The sequence below is a fragment of the Ursus americanus genome, chromosome 26 (assembly GCF_024610735.1).
Source record: "Ursus americanus isolate L20-20 chromosome 26, mUrsAme1.1.p, whole genome shotgun sequence".
Classification (NCBI taxonomy): Eukaryota; Metazoa; Chordata; class Mammalia; order Carnivora; family Ursidae; genus Ursus; species Ursus americanus.
This window is the reverse complement of record NC_142152.1, coordinates 34,044,225-34,068,609: the sequence shown is the minus strand read 5'-3', so window position 1 is coordinate 34,068,609 and position 24,385 is coordinate 34,044,225. Positions and strand designations below refer to the sequence as shown.

General features: G+C 51.2%; 1 protein-coding gene across 3 annotated transcripts in view; it reads left to right on the top strand.

Annotated features, from left to right (window-relative positions):
• FBLN5 (fibulin 5) overlaps nt 1-24,207 on the top strand; it is an 84,621-nt gene extending 60,414 nt beyond the window's left edge. For all 3 annotated transcript variants that reach the window (XM_045807602.2, XM_045807601.2, XM_045807600.2), the window contains exons 5-11: nt 557-679; nt 3,541-3,657; nt 7,425-7,544; nt 11,412-11,534; nt 12,607-12,733; nt 15,302-15,497; nt 23,250-24,207. In XM_045807602.2, the coding sequence (XP_045663558.1) occupies nt 557-679; nt 3,541-3,657; nt 7,425-7,544; nt 11,412-11,534; nt 12,607-12,733; nt 15,302-15,497; nt 23,250-23,411 (968 nt within the window). In that variant the 3' untranslated portion in view covers nt 23,412-24,207. The remainder of the gene's footprint in view (nt 1-556; nt 680-3,540; nt 3,658-7,424; nt 7,545-11,411; nt 11,535-12,606; nt 12,734-15,301; nt 15,498-23,249) is intronic.
• The last annotated feature ends 178 nt before the right edge of the window (nt 24,208-24,385 follow it).

The following is a 24,385-nucleotide window of genomic DNA, read 5'->3' as shown; positions in this document are numbered from 1 at the left end:
CCCAGGAGCTCTGGAGCAGCAGGAAGGCTGCAGGGTTCCGTGAAGCTTCGGGAAGGTGCGGGAGCCCCAGGCTGAAGGATTCTCGTGGATGGATAGAGTCAAGTGGCTCCACTCCTAGCTTCCTTTGGCGGGAGACGTTTATTTTTCTCCTGTTGTGTTCTCAGAGGTGTTTCTCGCACAGGTACGCAACAGACCCATGTTTAACACATGCCTGACTACGCCTAAGACAAAACGTGTTTCTAAATCAAGTCATGGTTTTTATCAAGGTGACCTGCTTTCAGAAAGTGATGGGGCAGGATGTCAGAAGAGTCCCCAAGGATGTGTGTTCTCTTCTTGGCCATTTTCTTTTGTGGATTTCTGGGGAGCAGACTAGGTCTGCCCCCTCCACAAAGGTCAGTGTCTCCTAGTGGTATTCATCAGGGAGGCACGTCCGTCTCCTTGGATGTAACCTGTAGACATTATCACCTCCTTCCCAGAAGGACAAGCAAGCAGCTGGCACCTCTGTTGGCTCTGGATAAATGTATGTGACGTTCTCTGGAATATGTCTGTGTTACAGATGTGGACGAGTGTGCAACGGATTCTCACCAGTGCCACCCTACCCAGATCTGCATCAACACGGAAGGAGGGTACACCTGTTCCTGCACCGATGGCTATTGGCTTCTGGAAGGCCAGTGCTTAGGTAACAGCTCTTTGGGGCTCGAAGAGACTCTTGGAAGTTAATGGTCACCAGGGGTATTGTGAAATGGGGACATAACTGGGTGGCCTGAGGGCAGTGGGATTTTCTTTGTTGGGGGGTAGAAGGCTATGCAGCTTGCACTGCCCTGTCAAATCAGTCGTGACATTGCTGTCAGTGTCATCATCAGAGCTTTTGAATGTAAGTTTTAAGGGCTCATATTTGATTTTACCTAGACCTGCTTCCTGCCTTCAGAAAGTTTATATCCAAGGCAGGAAGTGATAGAGGTGAGGACTATTCTGTCTCAGTTAGAAATCATACTAAGAGATGGGAACGCTTGCTTAGTCACAGAAATGTTCCGAGTCTCACATGTGAATCAGTAGATTCTAACACCTCCTCCCAATACCCACCCCACTAGCTGTGGTCTTTTTACTCTGAAGGAGTCAGTCACCAATTGAGGATTTTGTCCCTTGCAGTTGGCATCCGCTATATGATCTCTCTGTTTATTTTTACTGGAGGGTTATCTGCCGTTCTTCCCCTCTGGTTTTGGTTTAGCCAAGTGAATGAATTCATAGCAATCTCTAGCTGTCACTTGAATTCTATTTCTAGGGTGTGATTTCTATGCTGTGTTTTCTTGGAAAAGCCTTACCAGTTTAAGTTCTCTAAGACACTGTTCTGTTGCCCGAAAATCAGTCCTGGAGGAGCGGAGAACCAAATCCAAACAACTCATGGAAACAAAAAAAAAAAAAAAGAGAGAGACTCTGAGACTCCCTTGATTAAGACTTGAGTGTCGGTCCACTCTAGAGCCCCGTCTGATGCATCTTTGAGGCCTGATAAGCCAGACTACACTTGGCCTGGTTCTCCTTTCCAGGCATGCTCCAGAGAGCTGGCTGCACATGGGGGCATTTGTGAATATGATGGTCGCTGTGCATTTTAACCAACCTCAGTTATTATGGAAAATTTGATGCCACTGATTTGAACATAAGCAGATCAGTGTGAGTGAGTTATTTGTACGGGAACTTAATATGTCGGCTCTCAGAGCTGGAAGGGATGTTAGATATTATGTCATCCAACTTTTATAGAGTTGGAAATTGAGACTCAAAGAAGGGGAACATTTTGAACAAAGCGGGAGTTGGGTCTAAAATCTGGCTCCTCTCTCTCAGTCCAGTTTTCTTTCCACCACAAGGGGGCGCTAGAGAGGATCGGGTGAGTGGGACACAGGCCCCACTGTAGAAACCTTAGGGCCAGGAAACCCTTCCCCATGTGAGGGGAGCCAGCTCTTGGGACGTTTCTCTGCTTGGGAGGGCTGTTCTCTTCCACGGGGCCTGAAGCTTTGGGAGGGATGCTCCTGGAGGCCTAAGTGGTACCACATGCTCAGCCCTCTCACAGTTCACATCCGAAGTGAAGACCTTTCCTAATTGTGGCTGAACTCATGCCTTCTCCTGGCCAAACTCTTCTTTCTCTTTCAAAACACAAGTTCCATCACCATCTCCCACCCCTTCTGTGCACCTTTTGGAGGCGTTGCTTTTGCGGAAAAATAAGGGGCCGGGGCTGCCCTTCCTCCAAGGTACCCCTAGGCAGAGGAGACTGTCCCCATCCCCACTCCCACCGCTGCCTCTCTGGCCTCGGTGGTGTGCCCAGCTGCACCCTGGGAAAGGTCAGGACCAGCAACCGCACAAGTCAGTGTGTTTTCGCAGCAGGAGCTGCAGGGCACTCAGTGGGCAGTGGGGTGGGTCAGGTTAGAAGTAGTTGCTGCTCAGAGATAAAACAGAAGCACAAGGGCACAGCCTCCGAGGGGGCTGATCACTAGCTAAGGTGGAGTGGAGTCCTTTCTGGCAGCAGGTGGTAGAAATGAGGCACAGAGACAGATTCGGAACTGGTCTCCAGAGCCCTGGCTGGACTCTGGTTCCAAGGAACTGGGGGACCAGGGAGGCAACATTTGGGGGAAGTGAGGATAAGATAAGGACCAGTTACAGCTACAGTCAGATCAGTTGGCCACAGCAGGTGCTTGTATAGGTGAGGACTGGGTCTCTGTCTGGAGGCTTCATTTAAAGGCATCCCATCCCAGAGGAGTGACTTCTCTTGCCCATCAGCCCATTAACTTGGGGTATTGGGAAGTGCTTTCCTAATGACATCAGGCTCCCCATTGACTGGTACATGTCAGCAGGGAGGGCATATTGCCCAGCTCTGCTAAAAGGCTCCATTCAGCCACAAAGCCGTTTGCTCGGGAAAGGCCAGCCATGGCTTGGGAGAGGTGTGTTTATCCAGAGTTTTATGTCTGCTCTGGTGCAAGCAGGAGATCCAAGGTGAACTCCAGCATCCTTGTGTTACTGGATTCTAGGTCTCCAGACTGCTGTGCTGCCCTGCTTGTCCTGGCCTATGCTTGCTTGTTCCTGAGTGCTAGACAGATCATTGTGAACAGAGCTGGCGAAGAACCTGTTGGAGCGAGGCTGTGGATTCTTCTTACACTTTAGGCCAACTTGTCCCTTCCTAGGGCCATGCGACGTTTCTACAGAATCTTAGAGTGGACTCTTGATGTTGGATAAATCTTAGCATTGAGTATTGGAGTTGGATAAACTCTTGGAGGCTGACTTGCCCCACATCCCAATCAAAGCAGACATTTCTTCTAGAACTTTCCAGACAGGTGCAGGTGTTCACGGGACTGAGTTGGGTCAGGGATTAAGGGCCTAAGGGATTGAGCCTTAGACTCTGGAGGGTATCACCATCCCTGACAGTCGGTACTGTCTTCTCTTTAGTTCCCCTTCCCTTCGTGATCCTGCTCCGAAAGCAATGGGCAGTCATGATGCCGGGTGGAGCACTGGTGATTGGGAAGAAATGTCTCACCTTGCTAGCATTTCTCTTTCCAGACATTGATGAATGTCGCTACGGCTACTGCCAGCAACTTTGTGCAAATGTTCCTGGATCCTATTCCTGCACCTGCAACCCTGGTTTTACCCTCAACGAGGATGGAAGGTCTTGCCAAGGTATGTGAGGCGAGTGATCTCTTGAACACGGTGTGAAACACTAGATGCTGTCTTCTCCGGAGTCTGACAGCTGATGTGGTTAGCGGCTGTTCCCGCTCCTGGTCACCGTGTGCCCAGCCCCGCTGCTTACAGAAACCTGCGGTCCAAACCGAAGGTTATGGGAAGCATCTCAAAAAGTGCTCTGAGTACCGCTGAGAGGAGAACCACAGTCATCTGTCATCTGGGGCTTTATGGTTTCATGGATTTGTTCCTCTCTGCGTGTCTACTTTCCACAAGTAGCCTTGCCAGGTTTCTGGGCTAATCGGAAATTTTCACGCATGTCCTGTAGCCTGAGTTCAGTTCCTGATGCTCAAGAGGGGTGGTCAGGGAGGGGTCCTGAGCCTGGATGAATTCAAAATAGACACACCCTCCGTGCACGGGTCTTGTGGGCAATTTTCATGCCTCTGCCTCCAGTTTTCCCTATGACCTAAGCTAGCAGAGCCTGTTCCCTAGCAAAGAGCCCAGGGATGATGATAATTTAGGACTCAGCATTCCCCACAAAAAAACAGACTAAAACAAAGGCTTTTTTTTTTTGAGAGAGAGAGAGAGAAAATGAGTGAGCAGGGGAAAGAGAGGCAGAGGGAGAGGAGAGAGAGAGAAGCTCAAGCAGGCTCCACACCCAGCATAGAGCCCGTCGCGGAGCCTGACGTGGGGCTCGATCTCATGACCCTGAGATCATGCCCTGAGAGATCATGCCCTGAGCTGAAACCAAGAATTGGACGCTCAATGAACTGAGCCGCCCGGGCGCCCCGACACAAAGGCATTTTCTGAGTTTCACGTGATTACTTCGAATACTGATCCGTGAGAAGAGCAAACTACATGCCTTCTGCAGTCTCCATCCGAAGGTTTCTTCTGCTCAGGAAGTGAATGGGGGCTCCAGGCCCAAGGAATTCATGCAAGTTCTGCCAGGCCTGGCCCCGCCCCCAGCCCCCACCCAGGCCTCCAGCCCCTGGCAGCGGCTCCGTGCAGGGTGGAGGTTAGTCCTGGAGACGCAGAATGAGGTCTTTGTTTGGAGCCTGCCACCAGGTTCTGCAGGGCCCATTTCCTTGTCACACCATTTGAGGTCTGGCGGGCAGGCTCCAAGCCAGCTAGTTGGAGGGTATTATGTTTCCATTAGCTTAATCATATCTAAATCATTGGGTAAACAGGAAGGCATCAGCGTTAAAGGGTCTGATCCTGGATTCTTTGTAAGTCTTTGCTCCAAAGCTGGTTCTGCTAATTGTTCCAAGAAGTCTCGACGGCGTTCCTCTTGCCAGGAGAGGTAATTTTCTTCTGAGAGCCAGGGCCTGGAGGTTGAGGGAGCCGATAGAACAGGGGCCCTTCCGTTTTCCTGGATCAGGGAGCAGGCGCCTGGCTCCCCTGCTGCTGTGAGAAGTGACATAGGGCAGATGCAGGCTTCTCTGTGCCCAGGCCAGGGGGTTGGAAGTGCCAGCCCAGGCTTCCACCCGGAGACTGGTAAGGCGCTTCCAGCACCTCAAGAGGAACAGCCATGCGCAGCAGAGCCCAAAGGCCCCAGTGTCCTTCAGGCCTCTCAGGGACAGGTCTGTGACGAGGAGCAGGTGATCCACTGGGCAGTGCCAAGTCCAGCAGTGCGCTAAGGCCTGGCCGCGGGCACCCAGCCACGGGGATATTGCATCAGCAGGGTCCATGGGTGCAATAGGGTGCTACGTTCCCCACTGAGCTTTTGTAATCCTCACACCTCGTGCAGGGAAGGGTGCTTTGAGCTCTTTGAAGCCTGGTCATAGTCTGTTAACCTCCCTGAACCCCAACAGTAGCCCGAGGAGATAGGTAGGGCAGGGGCATGGGGCCTTGTTTTGCAGAGGAGGAAATCGAAGCTCAGAAGCCTTAAGCAACGATTCCTGCAGCCGGTGGGTGGCAGAGTTGAGAGGCCCGAGGCTCCAGCCTTCCTGTCCCGCGGGTTGCAGCGGGTGTGGCCTGCCGGCACCCGCTTCAGAAGGGCACTTGGGCCTGTGTGGATGCCAGGGGCCAGAGGGCTGTGGGACCTGTTGCTCTGAGGAGGCAGCTGCAAGAGAGCAAGACCCGAGCTCCCTCATCCCAGTGTGCTCAGCGTGTGGCTGGAAGCCAAGGACACAAGCCCTAATACCCAGCAGTGCCGTCCTGCCTGCACTTGACTCGAAGGCCCACCACCACCGCGTTTTCTGGCTTCTGGGGGGCAGAGCCTCCAGCTCTGTTGGGGAGACTGGTGCTTCGCTGCCCTCTCCCTGCAGAGCCCTGTTTCTCCCCCTGCAACCCTCTGAAAGCTCTAAGGAAACAGGAGCTGTGTGGGCATGGGATTAGCCCTCCCCTTAAGAAAAGCTTCTCAAGCTGTTCCCTAGGAAGGCCTTTCACTCTGAAAACACTCAAATCTCTATTCAGAGCCTTAAGAGGTTTACCTGGACTTTGAAGGGGATAGAAATTTTCTCAGCTGGAACTTTGGTCATTGGCGTATGGGGCTGGGGAGAGGGTGTGCTTAAAACGGGTCAGCCAATGCCAGTGGAGAAAAGGGCTCCTTCCTCCTCCTTCCCTCATCCCGATGAACTATGCAGAATAAATAACTCACAGGTATTATGGAAAGAGCCCTGACTCATGTGCCGGTTCCAGCTGTGCTTGTTCGCCTGGGACTTGGACGCATGTCCCAACCTTCAAACAACCTTACAAGTATTGATGTATCATTGATGTACAATAAACTGCACTACTAAAGGCACATTATTTCATAAACTTTGCTGTCCATATACCTCCATGGAGCCATCACCACATTCAAGATGATGAAATATTCCATTATCTGTAAGTTTCCTTGTGCCCCTTTGTGGTCCTTTCCTTAACCCACTGAACTTGTAACATGGGGCAGTAGTCCTTGTAAGGATTTGGTAAGTGTGAGATCCTTTTGTAATAATGAGTGACATTGTTTTTGAGTAACTGTCTTATCTCAGGTGGCCGTGACAAAATACCAGATTGAGTAGCTTAAACAAGGAAAATTTGTTTTCGCATAGTTTTTGAGGCGAGAATTCCAAGATCAGATGCCGGCATGATCAGGCGCTGGTGAGGGCTCTCTTCTTGCCCTGCGGACAGCAGCCTTCTCACCGTGTGCTCGCAAGGCAGAGGGAGCTATAGCAAGCTCTCTGGTGTCCATTCTTCTAAGGGCACTAACCCCGTCATGAGGCCCCCACCTATATGACCTCATTTAACCTTAATCACCTCCTAAAGGCCCCATCTCCAAATCCAGTCATGTTGGGGGTTAGGGCTTCAACACAGGAATTTGGGGGAGGGACACAATTCAGTCCATAGCAATAATTCAAAGAGAGTTATTAAAATGGTCGTGGTTATTTACCTGCTTACCTGAAACTTCAAAGTCAGTGGGGGTGAGGGAAGAGCTACTCAGTGATAGAATGTGTCAGATGATGGGAAAGAGCAGATGTTACCTGGAAATTGAGCTTTGGGGACTGGAGGGGTATGTGTGTACACGCATCTACATGGATATGTGTATACAAGTTGTTTCTACCCCTCCCAACTTGTGAGCAAAGAGGGAGATGTGAATGGAGGCCCTCGTCCTCTGGTGAACACTCTGGGGTCTGAGCTGTAGACCTGAGAGGTCCTGGATGGAGAGCATTGGCACCTGGGAATCTGGTCTCCTGGTGCCCAGTAGATTCTGTTGCCAGTGCGTTTTCTGCCACGTCAGTGGGGATGTTCTGTTGTGGGAATGGTCGGTGATGTGCTTTTGCTTTCCATAGACGTGAACGAGTGTACCACTGAGAACCCCTGCGTGCAAACCTGTGTCAACACCTACGGCTCTTTCATCTGCCGCTGTGACCCAGGATATGAACTTGAGGATGATGGTGTTCATTGCAGTGGTAATGGGATTTGGCATTTGGAGACTTCCATCTGTCGTAGGGGTGCAGTGGGGGGACAGAGGACAGGGCTTCCTTTACAGGTGTTTCCTCTCCTTTCCCAGACACATCCCCAGTTTGGGATATTTCCCAGTGCGGTGGAATCACAGCCACTCAAAGCAGAGATGAGTCACTTCCCGAAAGGTGGAGTAGAGTCTCCTCCCTTGTCATTTGACCCCTAATGCAAAAACCAATGGAGCGGCCTTTAGGGTCTGACATGGGGTTGAAGAGGGAAAGGAGTTGCCTGATTTTGTGTGTTGGTTTGAATTATCTGTCCCTGCCCTGCACTGACAAGTCCTGGGCCTAGCCTAATAGTACCTGTAGAGGGAAGTGACTTTGGTATGATAGCATATCTCACAGGGTGGGTTGGTGGGGGCACTGAATGAGTGAGATCATATGGGTGAGTGAAAATACTTTGTGAACTTCTAAAATCTCTACAAATGATCAGTGCCTAGCTCTAGGACTGGCACATAGCATGCGTGAAGTCAACAGTTCTCAAAGCAGTGAACAAATGATCGAATATTGAATTAATTAATTCTTAATAATTTGTGAGAACATAATATGGTGGCTTTGTTGACCTTTTATAAATTCCTTCCAAGACCAAGAAGCTATGATTCTTTGCCAGTGCTTTCTTGTGAACTCTATTATAATTTTATTAAACCCTGTAATAAGAAACTTATAAACTCTTGAGAACAGGGATGGCAGTTTTACTCGAATAAATCCCTGTAGCATCCCACACAGAGCCGTGTACAGCTCATTCTTTCTTCCATTCTTCCTTCCTTCCCTTCATTCCTTGTTTTTTTTGTAAATACTGGATTAAAGTAAACTCCTCTCCATCCACTTTTGGCATCTTGAGGAGTTGTGAGTTAGCACAGTCCAAATTAACCATGCTTCCCTGTATTTTTCAAAATAAGCGAACCATACCCTAGGGCGTGAAAATCTTTTTGTCCTGCTGAATGGAAAGTTTCTTAATCCTGGGTTTCACTGTGACAGAAACTGACCCAGGTCATGAATGAGACTTGTCTGGTAGCTTCAGTGAGGACTGGGGTGTTCTGGGGACAGAGTTCTCTGAACAACTGAGCACCTCTCTCTGGGGCCCGGAAAGCTGGAGCCCCAACTAAGCATTTGCAGAGAGCTTTAGATGGATTAAATGTCAGTCCCAGAAACTAATAAAATACCTTCAGGGATGAAAAGCTACTTTCTTCCTGATTTCAGTTCCTCCTATGGCACTCCTTGGGGAATCTGGGCCAAGGGACTGAGAGGGGGAAAGTTTAGCATTATGAGATGGGATTATTTGTTTCTCCAGAAGTCCATGCTCCAGAATCCACAGGTGTTTATTGACCATCTGCAGAGGTGGTATGGTAGGGGGATTGGAGCCAGATGGAGCTGGGTTCAAATTCTAGCTCTTTCCTTGGCCAAGTCATGAGGGTGGTCACAGACATGAAAAAAGCTTGTGTACCTGTGTCGTTCCATGTTAGTTGACTTTTTCCAGGTGTACGTGTAAGAGACTTCTGGCTTTTCGGAGACTTTACATCCCTGGTGGTTTGGCAAGGATTTTCAGTTGACTCACTTCACCCGAAATCTCTATCTTCTGCACGTTCACACGACACCCACTTTTCTAAGACTTAGAGTGACCCGTGGCCGCTGCAGGCTTTAGGGTTGGCCCAGGATAACAGTGCGACACAGGGAGTTTGTTTTCTGTCCCTTCCTACTCACCCCCTTTCTTTGCTTCTCATTTTCCCCGGGAACTGTACCTCTCCATGCTGTTGAGGCTAGTGGGGCCCCTCTGTGCAGCACTAGCCCCTTCCTAGCTGTGTCCCCTTATCTCTCGAGGACCTGCTAAGCTGAGCTGGTCCTGGAAACCATGGCGGCTTGTCATGGGGATGAGTGAAAGTAGCCTCAGGTGTGCTCCTGGCCAGAAACTGGGCTTGTATTTCAATTTTTGGTGGAGATTAGAGTCACAGCCTTAGTAAAGTCTGGGGATTGCAGACCCCAAGATAAACCGAGTGGGCCTATTAGGGCCCCTCCCTACCCAACAGGAGGCAGGGGTGGGTGCTGCCCTCTCCACCTGCCCTGGAGCCAGTCCTGCTCTGGGGATGCCCCCAACCTTAGAACCCCTCAAATCCACTGATTGTAAGTTCCGAACATGATCACTCAGAGAGACATTACAGCATTGTGCTGACTAGCCGCAGGATCGGGAGGCTGACTGGCTGGCTGGCTTCAAATCCCAGCTTTCCTTTTCACTCGTTATCTGCGAACTTAGTCAAGCTACCTAACCTCTATAAGCCTCAAATTTTCCTCTGTAAAACGCAGCTAGTAATAGTGCTTCCTTCATAGGGCTGAGGTGAGGATTAAATCAGATGAAGCATGGGGCGCCTGGCCGGCTCAGTCAGTGGAGTGTGCGACTCTTGATCTCGGGGTCATGAGTCTGAGCCCTACACTGGGTGTAGAGATGACTTAAAATAACTTAAAAATAAAATCTTAAAAAAAAATAAGGTGAGGCATATGAAACATTTAACTCGGCCCTTGGTACGTCGCAAGCACTTGGGAGCTGCTGGTTTATATTCATGCTTCTACCGGAGCTATGGACCGGAATCTACAAACATAGCCAAGATCGAGGGGGACACTCTCTGTTGATGGGAGAGGTCCCGGGGGAGAGGGGGAGGAGTTGCCAAAAGCAAATCTTGCCTCACAGAGCTTTAACTTTTCACATCAGCATCCCGGTTCTGCTGGCTCCGAACCCTTTGCCTGGAGACCGGTGGGAGAGGCGGGAAGGAGTTTCTCCTTCTCTGATGGGAGAGGCGTCACGCATGTCACACTCCCAGAAGGAGCCAGTGGTGAGGAAACCGCCTTATTTGTGCAGACACCCTCCATGGGTGATTCCAGCCACCAGTGGTCTGTGAGTGAGAGAGCAATCCGAGGACATGTCACATGGGGAAACTAGTGAAAGCAAGTTTTCGGGAAACAATAAATGAAAGAAAAACATGTTTTCTTTGGCGCGCCTATCGAATGAGGCTCAAACGGGGGCTCTGTTGCCAAACTCTGTGTGTGATGAAGAGCTGGCTCTTCCGAACCGCCCTCTGCATCAGCCACCACGGCCAACATGTTCAATGGCTCTTCCTTCGCGTCCCCACCTCTGCAGCTGGAGGGTGGCCCACCTCCAGCTTCCCAGGTCCCAGCGACCTCCTGAGGCAGGCGGGCCACCCAGGGATATACATGGGCCCACCCGGTGCCACTCCAGAGTTTTCTCTTTCAAGGAGATTTTTGGACACAAAGATGTTTTAATGTACTGGACATCCCCTGGCCTCCTGGATATGTTCCTTTGAGTTGGGACTATAGAAATAATATTGTTTCTTAACTTTGGGGTGATTAGAGGGCCGTTGGCACTGGTAAAGTTGCCCTTTCAGAAGACTGGGTCCAGGGAATGTTTTTTGGGTTTTGGAGAAGAGCTCTGCACCTGGAAAACTCCAGTGGGCAAACGAATCCCACCTCTGGAAGTGGGAGTTATATTTACCTGCTGCGCAAAATGAGTCCGTAATTAGTAGATAATGTAGCTGAGGTGGGCGTGTGAGAAGTTGGATGGAGACAGATTTCAGCTCCCTATAGGGAAGAATATGCTAACAATTAGAGCTGTCCAACTGTCAGTAGGCTTCCTCAGTAGGTAGTGAGCTCCCCGTCACCTGAGTGTGCAAGAAGTAAAATGGCAACTTCGTAGCCACAGATGTACCGTCACATGTGTCAGGAGGGTGTGGGCGTTGGAAGAGAAAACCACTAAGCCCCCATCCCCAGGTAGTCTGATTATAAGCAGCAGGTGTGACTTGTCACCCCCAGATATGGATGAGTGCAGCCTCTCTGAGTTCCTCTGCCAACACGAGTGTGTGAACCAGCCCGGCACGTACTTCTGCTCCTGTCCCCCTGGCTACATTCTGTTGGACGACAACCGAAGCTGCCAGGGTAAGGCTGTCCAGAGGGGCCTGGCTGGAGGAGGTGTGAGGTGGGGCTGGCTCAGGGGGTCATGGATGTTTTCACCTGGGGAAGGTGGCAGGGATGAGGGCATGAGTGGGTTCCAGTAGCTCGCAGAGTGGCAGTCTCTGGCCAGGATGTCGGGCCTTCCTGTCCTGTGACCCATACCTTGGCCTCAGAAAAGACATAGCTACTTCACTACTGTCATGAACTCCACAGGAAGAGGTGGCCTGTCTGGCCTCCCTGGGCAGATCTCAGTGACCCCTCAGAGGACCGCCCCAGCCAAGGCTTCTTGTGATCTGGCCCCATTCATGGACCGAGGTCCAGGCTTTCGCACGGCTCCTGGAGGGTAGCCTAGTTAGTGTTTCTCTCCTGATTCCCTAGAGAGTGGAAGCCAGGGAAACTCACACGTCTAACTGTGTGTCCCTCAGAGGGTCAGGACCCCAGGTTGTGTCGGGGGTAGGTCTCCTTCAGATTGGCTGTTTGGGCTGATTCCCAGCCCCGTGGTCCACCCACTGGGGCCGTTGGAGAGGCTGATAGGTGAGCCACTGACCCATTTCAGCTCCTTGAACCTACCTTACCTGAACACCAAGCAAGAATTCTCCATGGCAGTGCTGGGCAATAGAAATATAAAGTCAGCTACAAAATAGGAGCCATATAGGAATAAAAAAAATAGGTAAAATTAATTTTGAGAATATATTTTATTTAATGCACTACCTCTGCAATATTATCATTCCAACGTGTACTCAATGTAAAAACTGTTGATGAGATATTGCATTCTTTTTTTGTACTGCGTGGCCAAGATCTGTGTGTCTTTTCCATTTACAGCACAGCTCAACTTGCACTAGCCACATTTCCAGTGCTCAGTAGCCACCTGTGGCCAGTAGCTGTCATAGTGGACAGTGCAGTCCTATAGTAAAGACCAGGCTGCCCCCCCGCACGTGCTCGCGCACACACTCACACACACACACACACACACACACACACACACACACACCCCTGGCCGGAGCCAACACCTGGGAAGCGCTGTCCTGTTTCAGCCTCTTATCTACCTGCATTGCAGATATCAACGAGTGTGAGCATGGAAACCACACGTGTAACCTGCAGCAGACTTGCTACAATTTGCAGGGGGGCTTTAAGTGCATTGACCCCATCCGCTGCGAGGAGCCTTATCTGCGGATCAGCGATAAGTAAGTCATTTGAGAAATGGGAACATGAGTGAGGGGCCTGGTTCAGGAGGGTGCCATTGTGGTGGAGAGGAGAGTGCCCCTGCCTGGCCTGTTGCCTATCATACACACACACACACACACACACACACACACACACACGTACATCTTTTGCCCTCCTTTCTTCCAGCCACACATTTACTACCCCGAGTAACACCCATTCCTCGCACTGGAGATAAAGAGATGAATCAGACACATCTGTCTTGTCCTCTAGGAGTGCAGCCTCCAAGAGCCATTCATGGCTTACCAGGGTGCTTCCTGCTCTGTACAAGAACAGGCGAAAGAGGACAAAGCAGGGGCAGGCAGGCGGGGATCCATGGCAGATGGCCTCCCTCCATGCTAAGAGATACGCTTCTAGCAACCCTTTGGTTTCTGGTTCCAGGGTCCTTTGGGCAGAGCCGAGTGTCAGGCTGCTCTCCCAGCTCCCATTGCTGCTTCTCCCAGGGATCCTCCGGCCACCCTTATCTGTAGCCGGGGAATTGGCCCGGTTCAGTGCTCGGCACTGAGCTACTGTGGCCTGGGAGGTCCCTGGCACGCCGCTGAAAACTGCCTGCCTCCAGGACCTGTTCCTCCCGACTCCAGCCACCCCCTTCCAGCTCGTGTCCTTGTCTGTGTGTCCTGTACTCCTGCCAACCCGAACGGGACTTGCCCTCACCTTTACCCACACCCTGCAGCGGCCAGCCTCCTGACTTTCACGCACCCACTTCTGCCATATGGAAGGCATTTCTCCCACCGCCACATAGACGGATCCGCCCCATCTTTCAGATCTGAGCTCCAGTGCCGCGTCCCCCAGCTGTTTGTGACCCTCTTCAGCTGCCCTCAGTCAGCACGCCCTCCAAGCTTCTTAATTTGGGAAGCAATTCTTTGCTGTGTGACATGTGACATTTTAAGGGGCCATTTGGGCACCCGGGACGTATTAGCTCAGCTGTTTTGATCAGCCTTAAAAAACAAAACTTTAGAAATAATTTTTCTACGTTCCTTTATTTGGTGTCAGTTGAGCTCCGGTTCTGTGCTGGACACCTGTGTCAGGCGCCGTAGTTTTTGCTCTTCTGAGAGTGGACGAGAAAGACATTAAGCAAATTGTTCCATAAATGAAAACATAATCATAGATTGGGGTAGGAGTGTGAGCCAGAGGAATGGGGATTTATAAAAGGACCATGTTGGTTGGACTTGGTCTAGACTGGGGAGTCCAAAATCTCCTCTGAGGGATGGCATATGGGCTGGAATGAGAAAATGAGCCAGTGTTGACAGAGAGTGGAAGTGCAGAGGGAACAGCACGTACAGAGATCCCAAGGTGGTGGGGAGCTTGACATCCTCGGGGACCAGAGGAGGCTCAGTTGCTGCAGCCTTGTGAGCAAAGTGGGCAGTGACTGGTGGGAAATTGACAGACGCCAGATCCCCTGGGTCTTACAGGCTAAAGTGGGTGTTTAGTTTTTACTCATGTTTCAAGGGGTGGCCCTTGGAGGATCTTCAAGCAGGACAGAGACAGAATCTGGTTTTTTGATGACGGGCGCTCTGGCTGCCATGTAATGGATTGACGGGGGAGGGGCCTATTAGAAGGCCACCCCAGAGGTCCGGGTGAGACCCGGTGGTGCCCTGAATGACAATGCTGTGATAAAAGAGATGGTGAAGGGTGGGTGGACTTGGACTGTGTTTTGGAGATGGAACCAACCAATGTTTTGAACATAGATCAGAAGTTTGAGGAGAGCAACGGAAACAAGACAAGGTTGACTCCCAGTTCTGCCCATCAAGGCAATGTACCCACAGATGTCCTCATCCTGTTGTGAACTCTGACCCTTTGGGGAGTCTCAGGGATGAGGTGAGAGATAGGGTGGTTAGGAAGACATCAAGGGGCCTCTACAACAGGCCTTCGTTGGGAAAGAGAGTCAACGGTTTCATGACAATGCTGTTACTAGTGTTTCAAATTAGCCGTTTTGTAGTAGAGATATTTGTGTCCATGATTTATTTCTCCTACAAGAAGATGAACTATTTGAGGTCAGAATCTTATTGATCCTGGCAATTCCAAAGTGTCTAACGTTGTGTCTCACAGTGAGTTTAGTGAGTCCTAAGCTCTTGTTTATCGAATGAAAAGATGAAGTGACGTTCTGCACAGCCCGTGCTAAGTGCTGTAGAGAGTGTACAAGGACCACCCAGTTTCTGTCAATCTCATGTGATTTCTCATTTTTAGAATTTCTTCCTGAGTATGAACGTCTGGGGAAGTGAAGGACTACATGACCAGCGAAGCATTTTGCCAAATAAACACATGACAGATGTAAAGTGCATTAGAGAATATGCAAAGCAGATATCTAGGGTCTATACTCTAGCAGCAGAAATACCTGATTGGGTCAGAGAGCTCACCTACACCCTGGTGAGGTTGTAGGTGAGACCCAGGGGCAGAGGGGATCTACAGTTACAGCGTTCGGATGATAAAAATGGGGTAGCCTCCTTTTCAGTGTGTTAAGGGAGGAAGTAGGTACAAGGAGCATCTGGAAAGTATTTATCGCATTCATGCATAATTTCCCTTGCCAACAGCCGCTGTATGTGTCCTGCTGAGAATCCTGGCTGCAGAGACCAACCCTTCACCATCCTGTACCGGGATATGGATGTGGTGTCAGGACGCTCTGTTCCTGCCGACATCTTCCAAATGCAAGCCACGACCCGCTACCCTGGGGCGTATTACATCTTCCAGATCAAGTCTGGGAACGAGGGCAGAGAATTCTATATGCGGGTAAGAGGGGATGGTCACCATCGTTAACGATGCTTATGTTGTTAGCCTGGCACGTGCTTCTAGAAACGGGTCAGAGAGCAGGTAGGAGGGGTGGGTGGGAAGAGGGGAGTGGGTGGGAGTCGGGACTTTGAGGTTCTGATTCCTATGACTTTCTGGGCAGCTGTGTGAAAACTGCTTCTCCTCGGTGAGCCTCCACATCCTCCTTGTCTGCGCCCTGAGAAGTTAGACCGCGTTGCAATCTTCTGTCCTGCCTGGAGGAGGCACTCACATATCCAGTCATCCATCCGCTCGTTTGACAAATATTTATTGCCTCCTATGCGCTTCCAGAAACTGAGCTGGAGTAGTGAAAAAAACATCCCCAAATCCTTGCTCTCGTGGCCCTTCCGTTGCAGCAAATATAAAGGCTTTCCTCTCAGAAGTAGGCGCCGTCTGTGTGGTCCAACAGAGTCGCCATGAGGGCTCTTTAAATTTTAAATAAATTAAAATGAAATGAAATGAAAGATTAGGTTCTTCCGTGGCACTGGCCACATTTCAAGAGCTCAGTAGTCGCCTGTGGCCGCTGTGTTAGCTCGGATAAAGAGCATTTCTATCACCGTAGGAAGCTGGATGGATAGTGCTGCCTTAGCCATATCAAGAAAACATTTTAGAGCACGCGTCCTAAAATACATTCGTCTCTTTGTTGATGACGCACGTGTAATCCTGTGCCCCTGTGTTCCTGAGCTTCATCTCCTGCCACTCGGGGTGGACGCACGTCTTTGGAGACCCCCGCTTTAGAGCCATGTTTTTCACATTGCAGGGTGAATTTGGGCTCTTGTCCAAAGAGTGGATTCTGGAGTTTCCTCTCTGGGGAGTCTCTTTCAGAAGACAGTGGTTGAGGCCTAGTGTATCGGTTTCCTGTGGTTTCTGTGACAAATTACCACAACTTGGTGGCTTAAGACAACAGAAATTTATTTTCTCACGGTTCTGGAAGCCAAAAGCCTGAAATCACGTTCACTGAGCTGAAACCAAGGTGTCCCCAGAGCCGTATTCTCTCCAGAGCTCTAGGGGAGAGGCCATTCCTTGCTTCCTTCAGTCCCAGCGACGGCCAGCATTTCCTGACTTGTGGCCATGTCCCTTTAGTCACTGCCTCCGTCCGTGGACACACTGCCTCTGGTTCTGTGTGTGTCAAATTTCCCTGTCTCTCTCTCCCCTCCTGTGTGATTGGATTTAGGGCCTGCCCAGATAATCCAGGATAATCTCCATGAGCCAAGATCCTTACCTTAATCACAGGCCAGAGATCCCTTTTTCTTTTTTCTTTCTTTCTTTTTTTTTTTTTTAAAGATTTTATTTATTTATTTGACAGAGAGAGAGACAGCCAACGAGAGAGGGAACACAAGCAGGGGGAGTGGGAGAGGAAGAAACAGGCTCCCAGCGGAGGAGCCTGATGTGGGGCTCGATCCCAGGACTCTGGGATCACGCCCTGAGCCAAAGGCAGACGCTTAACAACTGAGCCACCCAGGTGCCCCAGAGATCCCTTTTTCTTATAAGGTAGTATTTACAGGTTCTGGGGATGTAGTTACAGGGCCTGAGATCTCTGGGGGCCCTTATTCAGCCCCCTCTACCCAGGAATCTGCATTTCTAACAACTACAGCATGCGGTCCTCCAGAGGCAACCTATAGGGCCATGGAAGCTTCTCCACTTTGAAGGGGGCCTCCCGCCCCTGGTCCTGTGAGAGGACCGCCTATCTGAGGTCTCTACGACCCTCTTGCTGTCTCCTGGCAGAATCTTCCAGTCCTTGCCTCTGGGGCTAGGATGTTCTAAAAACAGGGGAGTCTCAGAAGCAGGGGTTAGAACAGATTAGAGAAGGTCCCAGGGGCTGGTATCTTGCCTGTATCCTCACTACTATGTTTTTGGCAAGACCCTAACAGGACCAGGTCACATGTAGTAACATAGTCCATGGAGCCAGCATCTGTAGACGAATGCAATAGGGCCAAAGGCTTTGGGGAAAGATGGAATGAATGAGTTAAAGGTAGAGGCGCTTCTGCAAGATGAGAAGGATAGAGCTGCATTTCTGTCTGTCTTGTCTCCACTTCCAGCGGAAACCCACATCTTGTGAGCCGCGGTGGCCTTGCTGCCCTTGGGAGCAGAAGCCTGGCCCCCTGGCATTCTCCAGTTTGGCCTCTCATTTGTACAGACACAGCGGGGCCCAACCATAGTGTGCAAAGATGCCTCTTTTGGGGATTTAAAATACCATCAGTGATACTTCTGTCCTTGCATTTTTTCCCCAAGCAGAAAAGAAGATCCTCGGAAGGTGACTTTACCGGGGCGAGATTTCACTCACTAGACCACCACCTGCTAAAATCCCTCTAGACCCAAATGTTCCCCGTGAGGCTGACTTGTGAGAGATACCCAGTGATGCAGGGGGAGGCAGATTGTCCCGCAGGTGGAGTGGGCAAGAGCGAGGACCCTTCCTGGAGGCTTCCTCTCAGACTCACATTGTCATAGCCCCTGGGGAACCCTGGAAACTCACAAAGCTGAGCTGTATGCTTGTGCCCTCTCGGGACACTGGGAAGGGCCATCATTCTTCAGTACTTGTTCAGAAGAGGCTGTCAGGACTCCAAGGCTGAAGGAACGTTCAGAGACGGGGAGGTGGTGACTCCTGGCCTCTCTTTCTGACTGCACCCGGGAAGAGAGAACAGCCTCCGTAGGGGGGCTGTGTGCAGCCATGGGCATGGAGGCAGGAAGACAAGGAGAAACCTGCCAGACAAGGTGGGCCTTCCACGCTCCCCTCTGTCCGAGCTGCAGCTCCATCAGGGGGCACCCATGGTTGTGCTCCATGGGCTCCGGAACCAGGCTGACCCGCTTCACTCAAGTTCCACAACGCACCCGCTGTGTGACCTTGGGCACATTACCTAACCTCTCTGGGCCTCAATTTCCACATCTGTAAAGAGGGGATAATAATAGTATTTACTTTAGGATTAGATGAGCTCGTCTACTTAGTCCAGTACCTGGAACACAGGGCAACTGTTTCTCTCCAGCACGTAGGATTTAGCAGCGGTGAAACATTCAGTAACCTTTTTCTCACCTTGCTGGCTCCAAACCTGGGCACATGTGGGTGCTGGCTAGGTTAATCCCACGGGACTAACAGGTGCTTTGACTTACTGTTGAATTGTCTCCTTCTCCCATATCAAGTCCTAGCCGGTTGCAGTGAAAACTTCAACCTCTCTGTCTCTCACTCAGTGTCAAGTTTCCCCCCTTCCCCTGCTCAGGGGTGGGACCGGGGTGGAGGGGTTTTGGCCTCTGTGCTAGCTTCCTCTTCCCCTCCTCCCACTGACCATGCTGCCTCTGGCTCTTTCTCCAGGACTGGGGGGTGCAGATGATGGGAGGGGAGCGTTAGGGGGACTGGGGTCTTATTGGCTTGTTGCCATTGCAAGCAGGCATTGGTGCCGTGTCTGGAACAGAGACCCAAATGCTCATGCTTTCCGGGGATGCTTTATGGATTCTTTGGAAATTTCCCTGGAGACTTTGCACTGACCATTTTCTGGTGTGGGCAGTCGGGCCCCTTGATGGCCACTTGCCACCCCAAACCTTCCCAGCCTCTTTCTGGTGCTGTGCCTTCCACAGACTTCCCGTGGGTGGGGAGGGGGTGGTGGCGCGTCGGCAGAGCAGGCGCACCAACAGGGAGCTCCCCAGCAGCCCCTCACCTCCCCGTGGTTCCAGGTATCTGGGCGTCGTCTGTAGACTCCAGGAGAGTCAGGCACCGCTGGCTGCACTCTTAAACCCCAGAGGACCCGCATCCCTGAACGGTTCTCTTGAAACCCCCTCCGACTTGAGGTGGGGGCTGCTAAGTGTGTTTGACGTAGCATGGTGGTAAGAGTGAGAGAAACAGATCGGCCTGGGCCACTGCTTTGCAAGTCACGGATAACAGCTACAGGAACTATCCCAAATCCTATATAGCGCTCAGCACGCACCAGGCATCGCGCCAGCTGGGTCCCATATATCGCTCCCTTCATCCTTCCAACAGTCCTGTGACATAGGGCCTGCGTGACCATCCCAACTTACAGATGTGAGCACTGAGGCACAGAGAGGCCGAGGAGCTTGCCCACGGTCTCACAGCTAGGAAGCCCCAGAGCAGGATTCGAACCCAGTCAGGAGGGTATCAAAATCTATACATTTTCCTTTAGGATGTGGGGTATTTTCACCTACTCTTCTAGCTTTGGGATGCAGCAGAAATTGAGATAACAAGAAAAGTCTAGTTTAACATTTAGTAATAGTAGAAAATGTTCAATAAGTGTCAGTTATTTTGTATTGGTAATATTCTTTTTCAAAAGATTTTATTAATTTATTGAGAGAGCGCAAGCGTGAACGCAAGCGGGGGAGGGGGAGGGAGAGAGAATCTTAAGCAGACTCCACATTGAGTGTGGAGCCCAATGTGGGGCTCGATCTCACGACCCCGAGATCATGACCTGAGCTGAAACCAAGAGTCAGATGCTTAACCGACCGAGCCGCCCAGGTACCCCCAGTAGTGCTGCTTTTGCTGTGGCAGACACTGCTACTGTTGTCAGAAGGCCATGAGCTCCCGGGCCCTGGAGCCTTGGCAGTGCCGTCCAAGAGACTGGAGCATCGCGTGGGGGGCTTGATGGCCATTCAGGCTTTCCCCCCACCCTGAGATTTGCTGATTGTGTCACAAGCACACAGCAGGCAAACCACACACACCCACGTGCACACACAGGCACGTGTACATACACACATGCACACTCACACGCCTCTTTCAGGAGCACTGTTGGCAGCCCATCTCACTCAGAGCCCTGGACCGAGGACTGGTGACTGACTGGCCTTGGCCAGGTGCCTCGGGAACACAATTAGGGCCAGAAGACGGAGCACGGTCCTGGGGTTCAGACTGCCAAAGCACGTCTACTCTGTGACATGTGTGGGTCAGGTGGCAGGTCCAAGGCAAGCTGACTTGCTGGCCAGCCGTTAGGCAGGGCCATCCCATAGGTCGATTCAGAACAGATCCAAGTTGCATGAGAGCAAAAGGCCAAGAAGACATACATCAGGTGGGCAGTTTGCAACCTGCAGTTGCTGCGGTCGGCCACACTCACTCCTTCTTGCAGCGCGAACATAAACTCAGCAGCATGACATAGGCGGCTTTGAGTCAGGCACTGAGAGTCCAGGAACAAACAGGATGTGGCCTCTGTCCCTGAGGAACGCACACCGGTGGGGAGGGGGACACACCACAGGCCAATATTTACAATGTAAAGTGGCGATGCTTGCATGGAGTCCGTGCGGTGGGATGGTCAGGAAATTGAGAGGTCCTGAGACCTTATCACAGAGCAGGGTTTGGGGGGTCCGACACGCCGGTATCATGTGCTAGTTTGGGGCCCTTCTGTAGTGTACTTAGCTACTTACATGGTGGGGGCATGAGGATTAAATAAGAGATGTACGAAAGGTCATGGCCAAACGCCTGGGATCATAACCCCCCACCCCCACCCCATCGGCATCATTTTGCACCAGTGACCATGAAGCCTCCCAGTGACTAGGGGCTCTCAGGAGGCCTCTTTCATTAATGCCTTGATTATGCCCTAAAAGCCTAATGAGTAGTGAGTAGGGGAGGTGGCTGTCCTCAGCTCCCCTGATAGGTGCTTGGGTCCTCCCATGGGCTTGTAGGCAGGCCTTCCAAGGCTGCTGCAATCTGGCCCTGGCCAACCTCAGACCCGCTGACCTCTAGGGTTCCTTCCAGATGGGAGAGGCAGTGACCCTCCGGAGACCTTTACCAGGAGAGCCCAAGTGAACAACTTGGAAGTTCCCAGTCCTTCCAGTCCCTTCCTGGACCTTGGGCTCTGCAGGTCTCCCTCCCAAGGGCTGCCCACAGCTCCAGGTCCTCAACCCCTGGCCTTTGTTCTTGCAAACAGTGAAAGCTGGTGAGGTATTTGTATATGTAAATGCCGCGGGCATTTCCCTGTGTGCCTGTCCCTTCTGAAACGCTGGCCCAGTGCTCTGAGGTTTTGCAAGAGTCGACAAGGAAGTCCGAGCGATTCTCTGTGTAAGGAGGTGCCAATTGCGCCGATGCTGACGGGAACAGAGGGAGCGGATGCCAAGAGGAAATTGCATGGGTGTCAGGCTGTTGATAGCCCAGGGGACAGGGGAGGTCCCAGTACCTGGCCAGCACCTACCTGCCTGCCCCGCCCTGGTCATATTTGTGGCAGCTCGGGGATGTCGGATCTTTATGGGGAGTCCTCCCTTTATGGAGACAGATAAAACGCGTGGTGTGGCTTTCAGTAAGCCAAGCTTCTTGATTTTGCAAGCCTGTTGCTTTCAGTTTCTGAGCACTGCTGGGCGCTGGTGCTTATAGAAAGTGCTAATCCCTCATCTCCTTGTTCTCTCACGCCATTTCCTCTCCAGGAGCCCACTATCTAGCATGGACCGTGAGCGCTCGCCTCAAGGGCAGTGCTCGGGAGAAGAAGTAAAACACACAGCAGTCTCTTCTGATAACTGTGGTGCAGTGGAAAAGGCCTGGGATTGGGGGTCAGACAGCAGCCCTGCCCCTACTAGTCAGGTGACCCTATGTAATGACTTAACCTCACTGGGCCTTGGTTTGCTTATTTAGAAAATGGGGAAATAATGACACATACCTCTAAGTAGGACAGCCAGGGTCCCCAGATTCGGACTTGTGCTTTTAGATCAGCACTTCTCGATTTTTTTTTTTTAAGGTTTTATGCATTTATTTGTCAGAGAGAAGGCCGGCGTACAAGCAGGGAGAGCAGCAGGCCGAGGGAGAAGCTGACTCCCTGCTGAGCTCCTCAAATGCTTTAGAGCAAGATTCAGTGGAAGAGAAGAGCTTATCATTAGGGCTGCAGCACTAGGGTCACAGGGTGGTGTGAGGCTGGAGGGACCCACAGGGTGTCTAATGGGAGCTCCTGCGGCCGCCGCACATCAGAACCACCTGGAGGCCTGTAAACAAATTATACTTTCCCCCGGCATCATCCAAACATCCACTCGAGCTGACACTCTTGGAATGGGTCCCTGGAATTGTTAGTTTAGGAAAAAGTGTCCTAGGTGCCCTGGAGGCTGTTGGCTGGAGAACTTGTGATCTGGTACAAACCCTCATTTTAGAGCCGAGCCCCAGAGCCGTGAAGCGACAGCCCTATGGTATGCCGTTAGTTCCGCCAATTGCTCATTATTTCATTCAAGATAATATTTACTGAGCACTTATTGTGTGCCTGGCACCAGGCTGGGTTCTGGGGGAGGACAGCGGTGAAAAACCTGATCCCTGTCCTTGCTCTTTACAGAGCTCATAGTCTGGTAGGGACTCAGACATCAGACACAGACCTGTTAGTGTGGACAGTGCCACACGGTGATGAGTGCTTTCCACCCTAGGCAGACTGGGCGCAGGGGCAGAGGGTCCCAGGGTGACCTGAATTGGTTGGGGGAAGTAAGGAAGGCCTCTGACGAAGTGGCAGTTTGGGCGAGCCCTGGAAGGTTAGCAGGAAAAAGCCAGCTGGGACGTGGGCAAAGCCAAGGGCAGAGTGTGGCACCGAGGAGGTCCAGGTTGATGGCAGCGCTGAAGGGGGAGACCCCCGATTGGGGCTGCAGAGGCAGGCTGCTGCCAGATCACCTGGCCTTCCGCTTTGGTGATTGCACGAGAGGTGCCCTCAAAATGATGGCTTTCCCCAACTTTCTTCCATATTGCTTAACGGCTTCGGGGGTCCCGCTCATCTGCCCCCTTACGTCAGCCAGGCCTTGTCTAACTGGTATCCCTGGTTCTGTCCACAGCAAACGGGTCCCATCAGTGCCACCCTGGTGATGACACGCCCCATCAAAGGGCCCCGGGACATACAGCTGGACTTGGAAATGATCACTGTCAACACCGTCATCAACTTCAGAGGCAGCTCTGTGATCCGACTGCGGATATACGTGTCCCAGTACCCGTTCTGAGCCCCGGGCTGGGGGGGCCACTGACACTGCCTCTCAGCAGCCCCAAGGGACAGGAGAAGAGAAGAAACAAGAGGGAGAGTAAAGTGGGACAGATGTTACGCTTTTCTTGCAGACCGTCTCCCGAGGAGTCGGCCCTGATGTCCTGACCCTGCCTGTATCATGGTAGACCCGTCACTCTGAAGGACATGCTTCCCCAGTTCTTACGACGCAGTTATTGGAAAGTATTATTGGCACCCTGACCTGAGATCGACGGTGATTTTTCAAGGCCTTCAGTTTCTTTTCATATTTTTCAAGGGAAATAGATTAGGCTCGCTGGGGCCTGAGTCCATGTTCAAAGACTGTGAACGGCTTGCAGTCACCTCTTCCACGCCTTCTGTCTCTCGCTGATCCGCTGATCGCTTCTTTGCCGAGGCCCCCTGGCTGTAGCTAGTTCGCTTCTTGTATGCACAGAGAAGGCTATGGAAAGAAACCCCAGCAGGATCTAAGGGTTTTTAAAGAGTCTATTTCAAAACCAAGTGTGGCATTTTCAGCCATAAAAGAAGTTTTTGTTGTCCTTAAATTTGTATAACTGTTTAATCCTTTCTTGAGCATTTTGAGTATTTTTTAAAAATTAAGTGGTAGAATTCCTTAAAAAGGCCTTAAGACACATGTTTTGTTCTGACTTCCCAAACCCAGTCTCCTCTCCATTTTACCCCAGTGTTTTCTTCGAGGACCCCTTGATCATGCTTTCTTTAGAAATTTTACCCAACTGGGTTGGAAGGCAGAGGTCTCTAAACTGATTAAATATTTGAAGAGATCTTGTGTTTGGTTCATTTTGGCTATCGTAGATGATTCAGCATTTGGGGTTGGTTCTAGTTCTCTTTAAACCTGTGTATTGTGCACCAACTTGAAAACTCCCTGGAGAACTCGATAGTCCTTTATAACTCAGGTACGTGATGGCGAGTTGGGGGCGGGGCAGAGGAATGGAGGTGGGG